Source organism: Babylonia areolata, chromosome 7 (assembly GCF_041734735.1).
Source record: "Babylonia areolata isolate BAREFJ2019XMU chromosome 7, ASM4173473v1, whole genome shotgun sequence".
Lineage (NCBI taxonomy): Eukaryota > Metazoa > Mollusca > Gastropoda > Neogastropoda > Buccinidae > Babylonia > Babylonia areolata.
Genome location: NC_134882.1, coordinates 40974925 through 40992806, shown reverse-complemented (window position 1 = coordinate 40992806; position 17882 = coordinate 40974925). Strand labels below are relative to the sequence as shown.

General features: G+C 45.7%; 1 protein-coding gene across 3 annotated transcripts in view; it reads left to right on the top strand.

Moving 5' to 3' along the window:
* Positions 1-17882, top strand: part of LOC143284039 (uncharacterized) — a 138596-nt gene that overhangs the window by 55995 nt on the left and 64719 nt on the right. For 2 of the 3 annotated variants that reach the window (XM_076590639.1, XM_076590637.1), the window contains exon 1: positions 319-683. In XM_076590639.1, coding sequence (XP_076446754.1) covers positions 608-683 — 76 coding nt within the window. In that variant the 5' untranslated portion in view covers positions 319-607. Of the gene's footprint in view, positions 1-318; positions 684-17882 lie in introns of those variants that run through there. The other variant, XM_076590638.1, reaches the window with a different exon arrangement.

Here is a 17882-nt window from a genome sequence, read left to right as displayed (position 1 = left end):
GTAACAACGACGAAAGGAAACAACAAAAAACTGAATACATATTTTGTGTATCTCTCTCTCTCTCTCTCTCACACACACACACACACACACACACACACACACACACACAGACGCTGTGCAGGTGTTCGTTGCGCAAAAAAGGGCAGGTCGAGGGGGGGTCGCGCGCGCGCGAGGTAAAACCCCTGGCCGCCGATTGGCTAGCTTTGCCTCGTGAACTGAACAGTGGGTGGGTTTGTGATGTGAGTACGGGGAAAAGGTAAAAGCAGAGTGTCTCTCTCTGTCTCTCTCACACATTCTCACAGTCCAGGTCAAGTTAGAATGATTCTGTGCGTCGCCGGGTGTATGTGTGTGTGGTGGCGTGAGTGACAACTTGTATGCGACGAACACGCTTTTCAGAAACACCGCAGTGGTTTTATTCTTCATCTTGTATTTTTGTGTGTGTGTTTTTTTTTCTCCCCCAGGTGTGGTGGATGCAAACGTGCTTCGAGGAGTACTGAGCTGCTTGTGGTAAAAGCTGCTGTACGTTCGTCAGCGCGTCTTCGTGTTCTTCTTATGCGTTGTGAGGTGGTGGTGGTGTTGGTGCGTGTGGCCGCGGCGAGGACCGAGGATGCTACAACGGGTGTGGGGGTGGCGGTGCGGACTGCTGCAGGTGCTGGTGATGCTGTCTTCGGCTGTGGCTGCAGGTGAGTGGGTGTGTGTGGTTCTGTGGGGAGAGTTTGTATGGGTGGTATGGGGTGAGTGGGTGTGTGGGTCTGTGGGGAGAGTTTGTGATGGTGTTGTTTGTTTGTATGGGTGGTATGGGGTGAGTGGGTGTGTGGGTCTGTGGGGAGAGTCTGTGATGGTGTTGTTTGTATGTGGGAAGTGGTGGTGGTGGTGATGGGGGTTGATTCTTGTTGTTGTTGTGTGTGTGTATGGGGTGGTGGTGGTGGGGATGTAGGGGTATACGTACGTGTGTGTATGTGTGTCTGTGTGTGTGTGTGTGGAAGGCGGGGTCGTTGTCATATATTTGTGTGTATTGTATGTGTGCGTGTGTCTGCGCGCGCGCGCGCGTGTGGTATATGTGGAAGGTGGGGATTGTTTGTTATATATTTTGTGTGAGTGGTGTATGTTTTGTGCGTGTGTGTGTTGGGGTGTGTGTGTGTGCGTGCGTGCGTGTGTGTGTGTGTGTGTGTGTGAAAAGATAATTTGACTGTTCCTGGTGAATGTGCCCCTGTGTTTCTCAAAATACAGTTTTGTTTCTCTCTCTCCCTCCCTCAGTCTTTATCTCTCTCTACTTACCTCTGTCACACACACCCCGCCACACCACACACAGAGATAATATCCATTGTCTTAACACACCAGGCACTATTTTGGGGTTATTCGCTCCCTTCATTCTCAGTTTGTCCTCTATAATGAAGGAACAGAAAATGAAACGTAGTTATTCTGTCACGGCAGTGGGTCCGTCGCGTGCGCGTGCATCACTGACCGCGTGCATCACTCCGCGTGCATAACTGTCCATCACTGAGTGTGGTCACGAGGAACACACACGTTGTTTTATTCATGCCGTAGAAGTTTTTGTTGCAAGGCATACTCTTTCAGTTTCGATCGCTGCCATAGAACATCTATCACTCTCAACCTCTCTCTGTCTCTGTCGATGTCTGTCTGCATGTCTCTCTCTTCGTCTCTCTCCTTCTACCTCTCTCTCTTGCTCACTCTCCCTGTCTGTCTCTGTCAGTATCTCTCTCTCTCTCTCTCTCTCTCTCAATCACTCCCAGTCTCTCTCTGTCTCTTTGTCCCTGTCTCTCTCTTTCTCTCTCTCCCTCCCTATGTGTGTGTACCGGCACTCTGCTCTCCCCCCCCCTCCTCCATCTCCCTGTCTCTCCCTCTCAGTCTCTTCCCTCAAGCGTTTGATTGCTGGCAGTGTTTGATTTGTCTCAGTGTAAGGGACTGGAAACGGGTTTTCATTGTTCGCCTTGTTCAGCTAGCATGTTGAAGGGGCACATTGTTGTGCAACTCTCCCTCCTTACTCCTATCCCTTCTCTCTCTCTCTATGAAGAGAGAGCCCCTCTCGCCCTCGGTCTCTCTCTCTCTCTCTCTCTTGTATGCTTAGTCCCCCCCCCCCCTCTCTCTCTCTCACTCTCACACACACATACATACTCACACGCACGCACGCACGTACGACGCACGCACGCACTTCCAACTCATTTCTTCCCCTTTCACTCTTTTATCAACACACACGCACGCAAACGCGCGCGCTTGTTCACTTTGGTGTCCATTTACTTTTTGCGATGGTGAAGTGTGTGTGTGACAGAGAGAGGGAGGACGAGAGAGAGAGAGTGAGTGTGCGTGTGTGTGTGCGTGCATGTGTGTGAAGGTGGAAGGCTGCAGAGGATAGGGGGCTGGAGGTGAAGCAGCCACACAAGCATACCATGTACCAGCTGAATCGGTAGCATGAGCAGGATAATGACTTGAAAGTTGAGTGCCATTGTAAATGGAGGGACTTGTTTCTTTTATTTTTGTTTACTCCTGTACTCAGCTAGCCTCATTGTTATTTCGTTTTGCCCCGTACATTTGAGTTTGTCCTTTCGAAATCCAAGACCTCAATATCTAGGCAAATCGGATAATGTCAAAGTTTAATTCTATCTTGTCAGTTTCATTTTCAAATACGACAGTATCAGAGCGTGTTGATTGACCAATATACACTACATCGCACACACAACAACAACAACAAAACTCTACACTACCACAAATATCATGTTGTGTTGTGAGCACTTGCAGTTAACTGCTGTGAAATTTTGTTACAAGTGACGGGAAGGTTAACTTAATTAAACTGCCCAGCTGTGGTCGCGTGCGTGTCAGTTTGCTCGTTCAGTCTCTGTCTCAGTCTCCACCGTCGACAGATGAAACCCGCGGGGCACTTTGTTTATCAGTCTCTCACTTCATTCATCTGTCACAGTTCTGACAGGCGTGGCCGAAAGCTGACGGTCAGCGGATGGCACTGGTGATCGCGAACAGCATGCACGGCAGGCGGACAAGCAGTGGAGATTCCCCCACGCTCGCAATTCTTCAGTGTCAAATTTGTGGACATTGCTTATGTACGTGCGCATTCATGTACTCAAACCTCCCCTCACCCTCTCCACACACGCGCGCGCGCGCCGCCACACACACACCGCACATAGTGTGAGAAAAGAGAGAGAATATCAGCCAAACTTATATATATATATATAAAAAAAAAAATCTGCTGTTTCAAAGAATGACATTGGAATGGAGCCGGGGCAAAAGAAGACGGAGAAGGAGGAAGAGGAGAAGAGAAGAGGAGAAGGAGGAGGAAAAGAAGAAGGGGAAGGAAAATAAGGAGAAGGTAAGAAGGGGAAGAAGGAGGTGGGGAAGACAAGAAAAAGACGACGAAGGAGGAGAAGAAGAAGAACAACAACAACAACAACAACAACGACGACGACGACGAGAGCAACTAGAAAAGAGAAACAGAAAAAAGTAGAAAAAAGATCCACGCGTTGGATGGAACTGGTCATGGCAGACTGGGTGTCCTTCATTCCCCCCCGGTGATGATAACTTGGACACGGGTCTCACCAGGGATAAAGCAACACATAGTGGAAAACACCTCCATCGCCAGTGCAGTCAATTAACTCTCCTTTCGTTCACGTGGAGTTTATTTGAAAACGAGCATGGGTTGCACACGCGAGAGAGATAGAATAGAACAGAATAGAATAGAATAGAATATGTCTTTATTACCAAGTGTACCGGGGTCTCAAGGAATATTAGAGATGATAATGATAATAATAATTATTAATAATGTGCTTCTCGCACAAAGGCAGAGATCATCGCGATTCAAAAGAGACTTGTTCGACAGGACTTAGTAGAAGACATTCTTGCCCTGTCGGATTTATTGTGTCCGTATTTGTGACATTTTCAAGTTTTGTTGTTGTTTTGTTCGCTGTTTAAGTCAAAGAGATACAGGCGTGTATACCCGGGCGCTTGAGCTTGTTGGAAGGAGATCGTTGCAGCTTATGTATGTATTTGTTGGTTTATTATTTGTAGCTGTTCGTATATGTATTTCCTTAATTAAGGGCTGGTCGTTCGTGTCTTGCAAAGTTGGGGTGGCTGTGGTAGTGGCCGTGTCGAAAAGGGGTGAATGATTGAATGGTTGACAGATCTGCACTGAAGTTCCGTTTTCCTGAATCGACACTTTGCAGATCTTTGACGGTAGTGCGATCTCTCTCTCTCTCTCTCTCTCTCTCTCTCTCTCTCCCTCTCTCTCTTTCTCTCTGTGTTCCTCTATCTCTGACTCCCTGTCTCTCTCTCTCTTTGTGTTCATCTCTCTCTCTCTGTTCCTCTTTTTTTGTCTGTGTCCCTCACTGTCTCTCCTTGTGTCCCTTTCTATCTCACACTCAGTATGTGTCCCCCTCTCTCACAGCCTCCAACTCCTTATATCTCTGTATCTGCCTCTGTCTTTGTCTCTGTCTGTCTGTCTGTCTCTTTGTCTCTCTCTCTGTCTCTCTCTCTCACCGTCCCTTATTCTTCTCTTTTGTCCTCTTTCCCTCTGTCACCCCACCCTTCTCTCTCTCTCTCTCTCTCAACTATTTTCCGAATGAGAAAATCAGACAGGCAAACTTCTGCTCAAAGGAGCATGCAGCGTTCAGCGAATATCTCATCTTCATTTTTATCAAGTTCGCTTGTTGATCTGTCCGTGAGTAGCGGCTTCTTTGATCAGTTCGTCAGTTCTTAACACTCTTGATGCAATCGCGGGGCCCCCCAGTGGGTATGTGTAAGTTTATCAAGTACACATCAAAGTATTAAATGTGGAGTGTCGACAGCCTATATATAACGACCCACTTTGGAACCGCTGCAAGTCATGCGCAGCCAACGTGTGCATTCTCACTGACGCCATACCGTGATTCCAAAGAAACTGAAAATGATCAGCTCCCGATTTTGTAGTCCTACCGTGTCTCACACGGGAACGATTTTTCAATTTTTCTCTTGTTTATATATATATATATATATATATATATATATATATAATATCCTGAACATGAGAAACTTCATACAAAGCGATATTAAGCGTCATCGTTGAACCCAACTCGACATTGTTTGCAGGGCCAGAATTTCCCGGATGATTATTTAATCATCATTGGAGCAGGAGGGTAAACGAAATCTATCCCAACGCCCCTCCCTCTAAATTCTTACTTAACCACGCTTACAAAAGAGACGGTTGATAAAGTAAGTAGTGGAAGAGCAACGACAAAACCCACACTGTACAAATGGTGTTAAAGCCCAGACTTAGAGTCCCGGTCACAACGCCTGGTGGCTAGAAGGTGCACATTTTTCAGACAGGTGTGCAGACCTGCTAAGTGCCTGAACCCCTTTCATGTGTACAGGCAGGCAGAAGATCAAATACGCACGTCAAAAGATCCCGTAATCCGTGACAGCGTTCTATGAGTTATGGAAGCAAGAACATACCCGGCATGCACCCCCAGCCCCGACAACGAAGTATGACCGCCTTTTTGACGGAGGTAAAAGCGGACATACACGTCAAAAGCCCACTGTGTGCACGTGTGAATGTGGGAGTTGCAGCCCACGAACGAAGAAGAGGAGGAAGAAAGGGGGAGGGTGGAAATGTGATTGGTCAGCACCGAAGCTGCCTGCTCAGTGACCCGTTGACTAAAACTGTCAGACTTTGTTTGCCCGACGGACATTTCGAGCACTGGTTTAGGTGCAAAAACTACCACGAGGACAACAGTGCAATGATGTAAAGATGATCATGATCAATGATGATGTTATGGTTAAAAACCAGAGTGCTGCTTATCCATACAAATCTACATCGAGTGTATGATTCTGTGATATTCTGTTAAGAATTTTTATATATTTATTATTTAGTAGTAGTCACTGTATGGTTTATCCGTGTTGAAACTCGCGCGCGTTCGGGTGCATAAAAGTGAGACTATGTGTGTATGTTTGTGTGAAGAATGTATATGTGTATTTGAACTCACGCACTCGTGAGTGCATGCATGCACGCACAAACACGCGTATACAAGCTCGCACGCGCTCGCGCGCGCACGCACGCACACACACACACACACACACACACACACACACACACACACACACACACACGAAGAGAGAGAGGATGTGGGAGAGAAATTGATACTGTGGTGCCAGTCTTAGGTCGATCATATTCACTACAAATAAAAGATGAAAAATCACAAGGAGACAACATGCGAAAAAATGAAGCAGACGGTGTAAGTGCTGTTCAGAGCCCCAACCACACGAATGTGTGAAAAGGGGAGAGAGAATGGAGGAAGAAAGTCACAGACGTGAAAAGACCACCCATGAGCTGATTTTCTATGCAAATTGTGATCATCGGCGCCAGTGGTTCGGACGACATTTCTGACACACGTGTGATGAACCGGATAGGCTTTTGCAAACTCCTTGGTGAACCTGCGCAGATTCTTATCAACAGAAAATTGACACCAGAGAACTGGGGCGCTGTCATAACTTTGGGGAAAAAAAAGTCATAAACACATCAACTGAATTCAGTGCGCGCACGCTTTAGTCCATAGATGTTTACTTTAGTAAAGTTATATATATTAATTTTTTGTTGTTTTTTTCTTACTTTTGCAGATCATTACATTTAAATGTCTTGCATCTTCCGAAATCCACTTCATTTATGTTATTGCATAAAGTTAAATATAGTGGCTTGCAAATTTGCACAGTCCACAACTTAGCACGAAAAAATCCATAAAATCAACAATGTTCGTTTGATGAACCTAAACAATCTTCAAGTCATAACTCAGTGGTTATGTTTTATTGTTCTTGAATTAATCAGATAGTATATTTTATAAGCCTGAGCTTCAGTTCAGACGGCTCGGTACAAAACAATTGTTTGGGTGCAGGATTGATGGGCAGTGTTGCATGGCACTTGGATTAACCCTTTGGCGGCTGAAACGTCCTGAAATGAAATCAGTGTGGCATGCATTTGAAGTGCGAGGAATGTAGCAGAATGGTTAAGACGCTCATATGCCAATACGGAGAGTCTGTGAGGGTGTAGGTTCGAATCCCGCTCTCGTCCTTTCTCCCAAGTCTGACTTGAAAATCAAACTGAGCATCTGGTCATTCGGGTGGGACGATAAACCGAGGTCCCGTGTGCAGCGGGCACTTGGCACACTGAAAAAGAACCCATGGCAACGAGAGTGTTGTCCTTCGTTAAAATTCTGTAGAAGAAATCGATTCCGATAGGTACACAAACTATACATGCACTCAAGGCCCTGCAAAGCGTAATGGGCTTTGCCGCTGGTCAGGCGTCTGCAGATTTGCTGCAGCGTATATGGATTTTTCCGAACGCAATGACACCTATTTGGAACATGAAACTGAAGTGTGAGAACTACTTCTTGCGTACGTGGTGTGATTTCATGCAGTCCCAAGAGGGATGAGTACAAATTAAAAAAAAAAAAGTAGTGATTAACGTGTCGACCGGTAACCACGTGAAGTCAATATTTATTCCAAAAACACCATATGGATGATGAAAAAAGAACCATACATGGCGGCAGTATATGGGGCGAGGCTATATTTGTACGGTACATAATGTACGTGTGTGTAAACTGTGTGAAAATTGATACTACTGAGTTTAAGGTGTTACCTGAAAGCAAGAGCATCAATTTTCTAAAACAGCACAAGCTGCACACAAACGTTTACAAAACGCAACGTGTATAAGACAGCCAGCCGAGCAGAACGTCAATCTTCTCTCAGCCAGCGGCAGCCGTTCCCTGAAGAGGTGTGTGTGTTCCTCAGCAACAGTCAAAGGGGTAATCAGCGACACATGATGTCGCTCGCGTCTCTTTGAAGTCCAGCGCTGCGCTGCCAAACCATACCCCCGCCTCCTCCCTCACATACTCGCCTGTCCCCCTCCTTACAGCGCTGTTCTTGATTAATTTTCTTTCTTTTCTTTTCTTTTTCCCTCCCCAAAACCAGGTTGGCATAGCATGTATTTATGTTATTCGTTATCTATCCCCATCCCCACCCCGCCCCCCGTCCCCCCAAATTTGACATGTGTATAGTATGCATAGTGTTCGCTTGACTTCCATCAACTTGTCACATTAACTCCCCCATACACACCGATCAACAGCAGTCCCCGAAATGTCGTTCAGCCTTCTTGGGAATGAACAGCGGGGGTCTGAATGGAAATCATCCACGGCGTCCATGACACGAGTGAACAAGTCACGTGAGTTTGTGTTTGCTTTCAGAAGGAATGCCTTGAGTTTTTCAGCCTTTCCAATCAATAGCCACTAGTGGGTTTTTTTCTTTTCTTTTTTAACCTTTAGGAATGGGTGTCAGAGGATTTAGGGGTGGGGTGGGGGGGGGGTTGGATAAGTTTTATATCATATTCAATTAATTAGGAAAACTGCCTTCACGGGTCAGTGGTCGAGGTTGACCTTGCCTTCACAGAAAGAGAAGGAAGGAGGGTTTTCAGTCACACTGTGGTGGGCTTGTGACCCATTTTGATCACTGGTGGTGGGGGGGGGGGTGTGTTGGTGTGTGTTGAGGTGGGGCGGTGGGGGGGGGGGTGAGTTGTTGAATAAAGGTGACGCGGTGCATATGATGACTCCTCACTGACCCTCTCTCTCTCTCCTCTCTCCTCTCTCTCTCTCTCTGAGTGCATGTTTTGTTTGTGTCTGTCCTTTGTTTTCTCTGAAAACACTGTGGCAGTTCGTTTTGTTAAATACCTTTTTCGCGTGTTTTTTCATGAATTTTGTTTTTTACCCCTTTAGTTTCTCTCTCTCTCTCTCTCTCTCTCTCTCTCTCTCTCTCTCTCTCTCTCCCTCTCTCTGTGACGCGCGCGCGCACGACGCACGCACGCACACACACACACACACACACACACACACACACACACACACACACACACACACACACACACACACACTGAGGGGTTGTGGGGAAGGGGCGAGGACAGGCAGATATTATTATAGGAGAGACTCAGCAACCCCATTGAGCCAGGTTTTCACAAGAAGGTGACTAGAAAACTTACACAATAGCAAACGAGAAGACGAGCCGACAGAACGAAGCGTCTCTGGTTCCTGTGACTGCTGTACCAGAGAAGACAGGCAACTGACAGCCTAAACACTGCACCGCGACCTTAACCGGTAATTGACACTACAGCGAAAAAATCATTGTACCTATCACTCGGCGCCGCTCTGACTCTCTCATCGAATTGTCAGCACACCTCACGGCTGTCCTTCAGCATTCAAACTGAGTTGCAAACCAGCTGCACTGCAGACTAACTTCCCCCCCTACACCCACCCCCTCGAAAAAGAAAAAGGAAAAAAAAAAGAGAGAGAAAAAGAATAAAGTGATGATGATGATATTAGATGAACAAGCCATTGTCTAGACTGTGTTGGAGAATGTGTGTGTTGTATGTTTTATCTTCAGTTTAACGTCTATTCATTATAAGTGTTTTTAGACGGAGCTGAAAAAAAAAGGGGGGGGGGGGAGAGATAAAAAGAATAAACACAATCTAGACAATGCCTTGCTCATCTAATATTATCATTATCAGCATCACTTTATTGTGTGTGTGTGTGTGTGTGTGCGCGCGTGCGTTTGTTGTTGTGTGTGTGTGTTGGTATTTTTGGTTTTGTTTTGTGTGTGTGTTTTGATGTGTGTCTGTATTTGTGTGTGTGTGTGTTTGTGTGTGTGTGTGTGTGTTTGATTGATCGAGTGAGAGAGCGAGAGAAAGGAAACAAAGGAAATTCTATTTCAACAGGGCAAATGAATAAGGACAATTAGCTATTTGTTTTATCATCCAGCCCTCTGAGGGAAAAAAGGAAGTGATAAAGAAAATAGCACACACAAATGAACATTATGCACATAATCATAAGCATATAGACATGTGTGTAGAGACATGTATAGACAATACAGCGATGTGTGTGTGTGTGTGTGTGTAAACAGACAAGACAGACTGACACTTGTGGACAGATGGAGAGAGAGGCACAAATACAAATTCCGAATACAAGAAGCATATTAGAATTTTACAGATGCTTCAAAAGATGTGCAAGATATGTGTTTTCAAAGATATGTTTGCTTTTTATTGTGTTTAATATTTGATAACATTTCATTACATAAGCATCCCCATGAGAAAGAGAAAGAGACAGACAGATGACAAACTTGGATGGTTTTAATGTTCATAATTCGTCCGGCACTCAGTAGCTTCATTCATAAGTGTTGAAGTGCATCAGAGAGGGATATATATGCATATATATATATATATATATATATATATCATATATGTGTGTGCGTGTGTGTGTACACATATATGTGTGTGTGTGTATATATATATATATATATATATATATATATATATATATATATATATATATAGAGAGAGAGACAGACAGGCAGACTGACAGACAGAGAATAACAATTTGGCCACAGCACCACATGAACGAGATGGACATAGACTGAAAAGTGAGAAGGAGAAATAAAGGAGAGACAGACAGATATTTATTCATTGAAGGGGGGTTGCAGACATAGGCATCCGTGTTCCCCGACCGCCCACGAACACACATATACTCGCCAAAGCTCACGGGGGGTTGAGGGGGGGGGGGGGGGGGCGGAGTGAGAGAGAGCGAGAGAGAGATATCTATATGTATATAACACACACACACACACACGCACGCACGCACGCGCACGCACGCACGTACGCATGCACGTCTTCGCCCCGCCCCCACCCAGTTTCGATTCACCCCCTTATCTTTTCAGAGCCCACAAGCTGCATGCTGTTGTCATCCTCAACATTTGTGCGTCAACGTTACCTTTTCCTTTTCTGCACCCCGGGTATGAGATTTCCTCCACCCGGTCTTGCAGGACAGGCTTCATTCGGGGTGGATATACCCCGAGGAAGAGCGGGGTGGGGTGGGGGTGAGGGGCGCTTTGTGATTTTGAAAACGGATCTGAGACCACAGGGAAGTATTCGAGACGGTGTCAATGATTGGGATAAAAGGGCCTGTTGTGTTGTGTTCCCAGTGGGAGGTGTGTGTGTGTGTGTGAGGGGGTGGGGTGGGGGGGTAGGGGTGAAGGGTGGCGGTGATAAACCCGCCCAGACAATTATTGCCCGTGATGCACGATGGTGAGCTTGTCATCGTGGTGGGTATGTCGAAGCACTGGCGATATATTATGTTTGTCTCGTTTCTCTACTGTTCCTTTCTGTTCTTTCTCTGACTCTGCGCCCCTCCTTCTCCCTGCCCCATATTTCTCTGTCTGTCGGTCTGTTTGTCTCTCTCTCTCTCCGTCTCTCCCTCCCACCTCTCTCTCTCTCACCTACTTTATCTGTCTATCTATCTATCTATCTATCTATCTATCTAACTGTCTGTCTGTCTATCTGTAGGCAGGTGTATGTTCAATAAAAAAAAAAGGAAAGAAATGAAATATATAAGCAAAGAATGAACACGACATTGAACAGGACAACATGAAAGTCTTTATTAAATCCTGTCATAAGTACATGTAATTGTGTGTATATACACATAAATGTATGACTGCCGTGTCCGACTTAGACCACCATGACAGCAGGGGAGGAAACTGCTATCCCGATCATGATCTGGGCTGGAATTCGATTATAGTGGAGAGTGTCTTGTCCAAGTTGCATCCCCACTTTTTCGATCATGAGGGTTTTAGGACAGTCGGCGTTGGGATGGTTCCCAAAGGCCAACTAGCCCCCAAGGCTGCAGCACTTAGAGTCAGCGCAATCTTGCTTCCCAGTTCGAGAGTCATGGTTCTTGGCAAAAGATTCAGCTGTAAATGATTTCCCATTACTCAGGAGAAACTATTGATCATACAGCTCTCTCCTTGTTGTTGGCCCACTTGTGATGTTATGTCAGTCTGTGATACAAGTCGATCGGTGAGCTCAGCAAATGCAATTATACAATTCTCAATTACAAGCGACGGATGTCTATGCAGGAAGAAAGTTCAACATAACTATTGCTCCAGTCCTCACCCTTTTCATGAACACCAGAAGCCGAAGCAAGCCATGTCGTGTCCGACGAACTATAATCACCGCAACAGCAGAGGATGCAACCGACATCCCGACTGTGATCCGGTGTTAGAATTTTCATCGTAGTGGAGAATGTCGTGTGTCTTGCCACAAGTTGCTTCCCCACTCTCTCGGCCGAGAGGGTTTTTGGACAGTCGGCGTTGGGGTGGTTCCCGAAGTCCGTGGGCTTCAGCATTAACAGTCAGTGCAATCTTGCCTTCAAGTTTGAAAATCGCATTCCTTCACAAAATACTAGATGCAAATAACTTTCCATTGCAATGGATAAACCATTGATCGTGCAACTCTCATTCTGCGGTTGGCCCAACTGTGTGCTAATGTCAATCTGTGATACCACAATCAGTACAACAGAGACAACTGACTATAATCCGGGCTAAAATTTTGATTGTAGTGGAGAGTACCTTCCCCAAATTTCTTCCCCACTCTCTCGGCCACGAGGACTTTAGGACAGTCGTTATTGGGATGGTTCCCAAAGGAGAACTAGCCCCCAAGTATGATAGTCAGTCGTGTCCGACTACGACCATCAGTTCAGCAGAAGAGGAACTGCTGTCCTCGACTGTCTGGGATAGAATCTAGTTATAATGGAGAGTGCCTTGCCCAAATTGCATCCCCACTCTCTTGACGAACTAGCCCCCAAGGCTGCAGCACTAAGAGGCAGAAAACTTTTATGTATATATGATTATGTTCTTTGGTTGAACTTCGTAAAATTAACGCCAGTCCAGTCATTAGTCGGAGTGGCCTCCACGGTGTTTGGCCAACACTTCACACCGCCGGCCCGCTCCCCCTTCACGGCGGAGGTGAGTGGGAAGCAATGGCGGGAACCGTGGCAGGGCAGTTGTCGGTCTTTGGCTTTGGCCCGCTGTGGTCCTGCCCCGCTCGGTACAGTACTGCCTACCTGTTCTGTGAGTGTGGACACAGTCCGTGGCCCAATATTGGCTGGTTGTCGGTGGAGGATGTTTTTTTTTCTCGTCAGATTTTCTGTCATTTCCTTGGTATGGGATAATTATGAGTTCTTTTGTCAGGGGTGGTGTTCAGGGGGAAGGGGGGGGGGGCGTGGAGGTGTTTGTGTGAGAGAGAGGGAGAGGGAGTGTATGTGGGGTGGGTGGGTGGGTGGAGGTGATTGTGTGTATATGTGTGTGAGAGAGAGAGAGAGAGCACGTGTGTGTGTATGTGATTGTGTTTGTATGTATTTGTGTGTGTGTGTGTGTGTGGTGTATGACTGCGTCGTTTATTTATTAAATAATTTGAATCCGTTAGAGAAGGTTGAATAACTTGGCAAGACAAATTTAGTGGAACGAAGTGTGTTTCTTTTCAAAACACATTTGTGTCGGTGAGGATTTCACGAGTGGGGGGAATGTGAGCAGGTGTGGTGGGAAGGGATAGGAATTCCGGCGGATGGAATGAGGAGGTGGAGGAACACTTGTAAAGCTTTGGGAAACCCTCACCTGTTCAGGGAGAGTGCCTGACACTGCCTCTCGTCCCGTGGCTTTTGTCCTGGGGGGCAAACATGATTGTGTCACCTCCAGATTTCTTGATGGCGTCGCTGAGTAGGGAGAATAATGAAGGTGAATGGTGGAATGGGTATAAGGATAATTTTTTTAACATCTTGGAAATCCACAGCAATGAAAGTTCGTTTTGTGGTAGGGACGTTTAGCAGCAGACGCCAGTGTATGTTTTGCTGGATGTGTCGCTGGCAGTTACAACCCCAAAGCGCGAGCTTTCAATTTCTCCCAGTAGCGTTTGTACGCAAGACAGTGGCTCAAAAGCGCGTGTCCAAACATTGCTCAAAAGCACCGAATGCCTGTGCACCCCCAAAGCGCGATTAGCTGATCCTTTCGAGGGCAATTATAACAATGATTTTACCGTAAACCATATTCTATTTGTCTAAGCCAATATCTGGTAAAATAATTATCTTTGCTGGGCGGGGTAAAAACGGTCATACACGTAAAAGCCCACCCGTGTATATACGAGTGAACGTGGGAGTTGCAGCCCACGAACGAAGAAGAAGTTAAAGCATTAACTTTCACATTGTTATTTCAATGTTTTGGTTTAAAAGGTAGGTGATGGGAAGGTAAGATGTGTGTGTGTGTGTGTGTGTGTGTGTGTGCGTGCGTGCGTGCGTGTGTAGGGGGGTTGAATGGCAAGTTTGGTTAACCTGGGGTGTCCATTTGTCTGTCTGTGGACGGCAGTTCTCTTTTTTTTTCGTTTTCTTCTTCTTTTTGTTGGTTTATTTTCTGGCAAACCGATTGATTGGCATTACTGGGATTGAACCGGATGATACAGGATATACTCTTTGGATATGATACGGCATTTGATTTTGACCGCTTGATAATGTTATTTCTGCTCCTCCATCCACACACCTGTGTGTGTGTGTGTGTGTGTGTGCGTGTGTGTTTCTATTCATTAGTTTGTTGTTTCTTTGAATAAAAAAAAAAGAGAGAAAAATGACATATTTTTGTTAAGATGTGTGGTTTTTTTCCTTGTTCAAACAAATTCGGAAATCTGTACTCATCGACACAAACCGCCTCCAAACTAAGAAAACTGACACTCACACAAAGATGCGTGACACAAGCATCCCATTAGTTGATGACAGAGAACACAGTGGAGTGATTTTTTTTTTTTTTTTTTCTCGAAGGTGAAGAGAAGAGGAGGACGCCAGAGCAGAGGCTATAGGGCTGACTACCTTGCTGCGCGTGGCCCCTGTTTTCGGTGCAGCAGCTTACTCCTACCCTGTTGATTTTTTTTTTACCCCCGGGGATAGAAAATTGGTATTTTCTTTCAATCCCGGGGTCTGTTTAGACTAGCCTGGAATGACCCCCGCCCCCTTCCCCCAACAGGAGGGGGGTCATTCCAGGGGGTCAGTTCTGAGTAGCTAATGTTGGGGTCAACATCAGAACAGACCCCATCCCAGGGGGGGTTTCACCATCGTAAAGGATACTAGGTTAGCTTAAAATACCCCACCAACACCTTCTTCCCCGTGGTAAATATGGCCATGTCAGAACCAGTACATGTTATCAAATTAGAAACCCAGCCCTCTCCTCTCCGTTAAGTTATAATGGAGAGGAGGGAGGGGGCGTGGCAGTTAAGTCTACCCCCCATAATGACCTTTTTCAACAACTCGATTAAACCCCGTTAAAACGAGGTGCTTTACACAAGGAGGGGGAGTGGGGGGTAGGAGTGTTGATTTTTACTAGTCACAAATGACACCCGGAAGGTGGTATGTGTGTGTGTGCTGGGGGGGGGGGGGGGGTATTTCTAAGCTGGCCCATAATAACTCCGGGATATAATCCAGCATGGCGGGGAGGGGGGTTGTAGTTTGAGGCTGCTACACCGGTACAGTGTGGACCAGCCTGCAAACAGGGCCTGTTTGGACAGCTCATCTCTCGGTGCCGTGTCACAGAACACGGCCCGGTGATTGCACTGCAGTGGCCCCCAGCTTTAATTGTGAAAGGGGGGGGTCCGGGGGTGGGTGGGGGGGGGGGGGTAAACAGTGTTTAATTTTGATCTCGTGTACAGCCATGGCGCGTGCAGTGCTGTACTCGGAAGCAAGCTGCTGTGTAGGTGGGCACGCAGAACACGGACGTATGCGTGCGTGCGTGCGCCCGCCCACACACACACACACACACACACACACACACACACACACACACACACACAAACACACACACACACACACATATATATATATATATATATATATATATATATATATATGTGTGTGTGTGTGTGTGTGTGTGTGTGTAGATATACATATATGTGTGCGTGTGTATATAGATGTGTGTGGGGGGGCCTGGGGGTTGTGTATCTCGGTGTCTGTGTGTGTGTTACAAACCACTAAAGAGGCAGGGACAGTGTTTGTGTGTGTGTGTTGGGGGGGGGGGGGGTTCTGGGGGTTGCTGTGCTGAAATACATCAACAGTTTAAAGGACAGCGCTTATGGGAGTTGACACGCCTCCTTTCGTGCTTGGCCTCATGAAATAAGGGGGGGGGGGGGGGGGGGGGGGAGATGGGGAGAGAGAGAGAAGGGTCCAAGTAAATGACCGTCATGAAATGGGTGTCGATATTAAATCAGCGTCCGTTTTCCCCAAGGGAGACGTTATACACCAACAGGGGATTAGTGTATGTGTTGCGGGAGATGAGTATTCGCTTTTCTGAATGACGTATGGTTTTCTGACCTGGTCAATATTGATTTGTTATCATTAGTGTTGTGGTGCATGCTTAGTTTAATGAATGGTCATGTTCCGAAAGTGATTGGCGCTGTTTGTGTTTAATGTAACGTATAATGCATCACGTAATGAAATATTGTTTCATGTGAGGCGTTCAGGGCGCATTGTTAGGGGGCTTTGCGTCGTATGAGTACTTTATATTGTATCATATTGTTGTCACTGCTGTTATCATTATTATTAGTAGTAGTAGTAGTAGCAGTAGTAGTATAAGTAGTATCACCATTATCATCATCATCGTCGTCGTCGTCATTATTATCATTATTATCAATATTGTTATTGTTGTTCTTAGTAGTAGTTGTAGTTGTGTCGTCGTCGTCATCGTTCTCGTCCTCCTCCTCCTCCTCCTCCTCCTTTTTCTTCTCCTTCCTCTTCCTCCTGCACCTACTCCTCCTCTCCCTCCTCCTCCTCCTCCTCCTAAAGCCAGTGGACACATGATTACTTCTGTGAGTTTGCAGACACCGAAGTTGTAGCTTGTATGTTGTAACCCAACAAGGCATTGTTGCTGGAGGAAGAGGAGACATCCAGTCTGCCTTGGGTCAGAGGGTGAAGGCAGACGAGAGGAGTATCATTCTAGCTGTCATTAAGCCGCACGCCTCACTAATTAGAGCACGTGATCGCTGTCTGCCTCGACCGTGACCTTCCATCTTTCCGCCGAGTTTGTGTCGTATCTGCGAGCGTGCTTGTTTGTGCGGAACGTTTGGTTATCGTGAGTGAGAGTCTCGAGCAGTTCGGGGAAGGTGCTACAAAGGCTGATAAGTGATTTGACAGCAGAGCGATAGAAAGGCCTTTTACCCTTAATGAATGAAAGAACAATGAGGTCAGGAGAGTAAATGTGTACCTGTGTGATCGCTGAACTGGTTAGCATTACCAACATTGGATTGAAGTTGCGTATCTTGTGTATGAAGAAAGAACGATGGAAAGGCCCTTTCAGTTTCAGTTTCAGTAGCTCAAGGAGGCGTCACTGCGTTCGGACAAATCCATATACGCTACACCACATCTGCCAAGCAGATGCCTGACCAGCAGCGTAACCCAACGCGCTTTATCAGGCCTTGAGGAATATATATATATATATATATATATATATATATAATAAGATAAAATAAAATAAAAGAAATAAGTAAATAAATAAATAATAGATAAATACATTTAAAAAAAAACTACTACTAATAATAATAATATTTATAAGGCGCAAAACCTTAATGAAGTCAACTTTAAGCGTACAAAAAAAAAGATAAATAAATAAATAAATAAAATAAAATAAAAAAGACAACAATGATGATAAATAAGCAAATAAATGTAAAACATGCAGACACACATTCACACATACACACACACACATGCACAACAGATATGCACCAAAGGTCCTTTACCTTTCATTAATGAAAGAACAATGAGGCCATGAGAATAAATGTGTAATTGTGTGCTAGCCGAATTGGTTAGCATAAGCAGCGTTGACTTGAAGTTGTGTATCTTGTGTATGAAGAACGAACGATGGAAATGCCTTTTACCCTTAATGAATTGACAATGAGGCAAGGACAGTAAAATGTGTGACTGTGTCAGTGTGTGCTAGCTGAATTGGTCAGCATAAGCAGCATTGTCTTGAAGTTCTTCTTCTTCTTTTTTTTC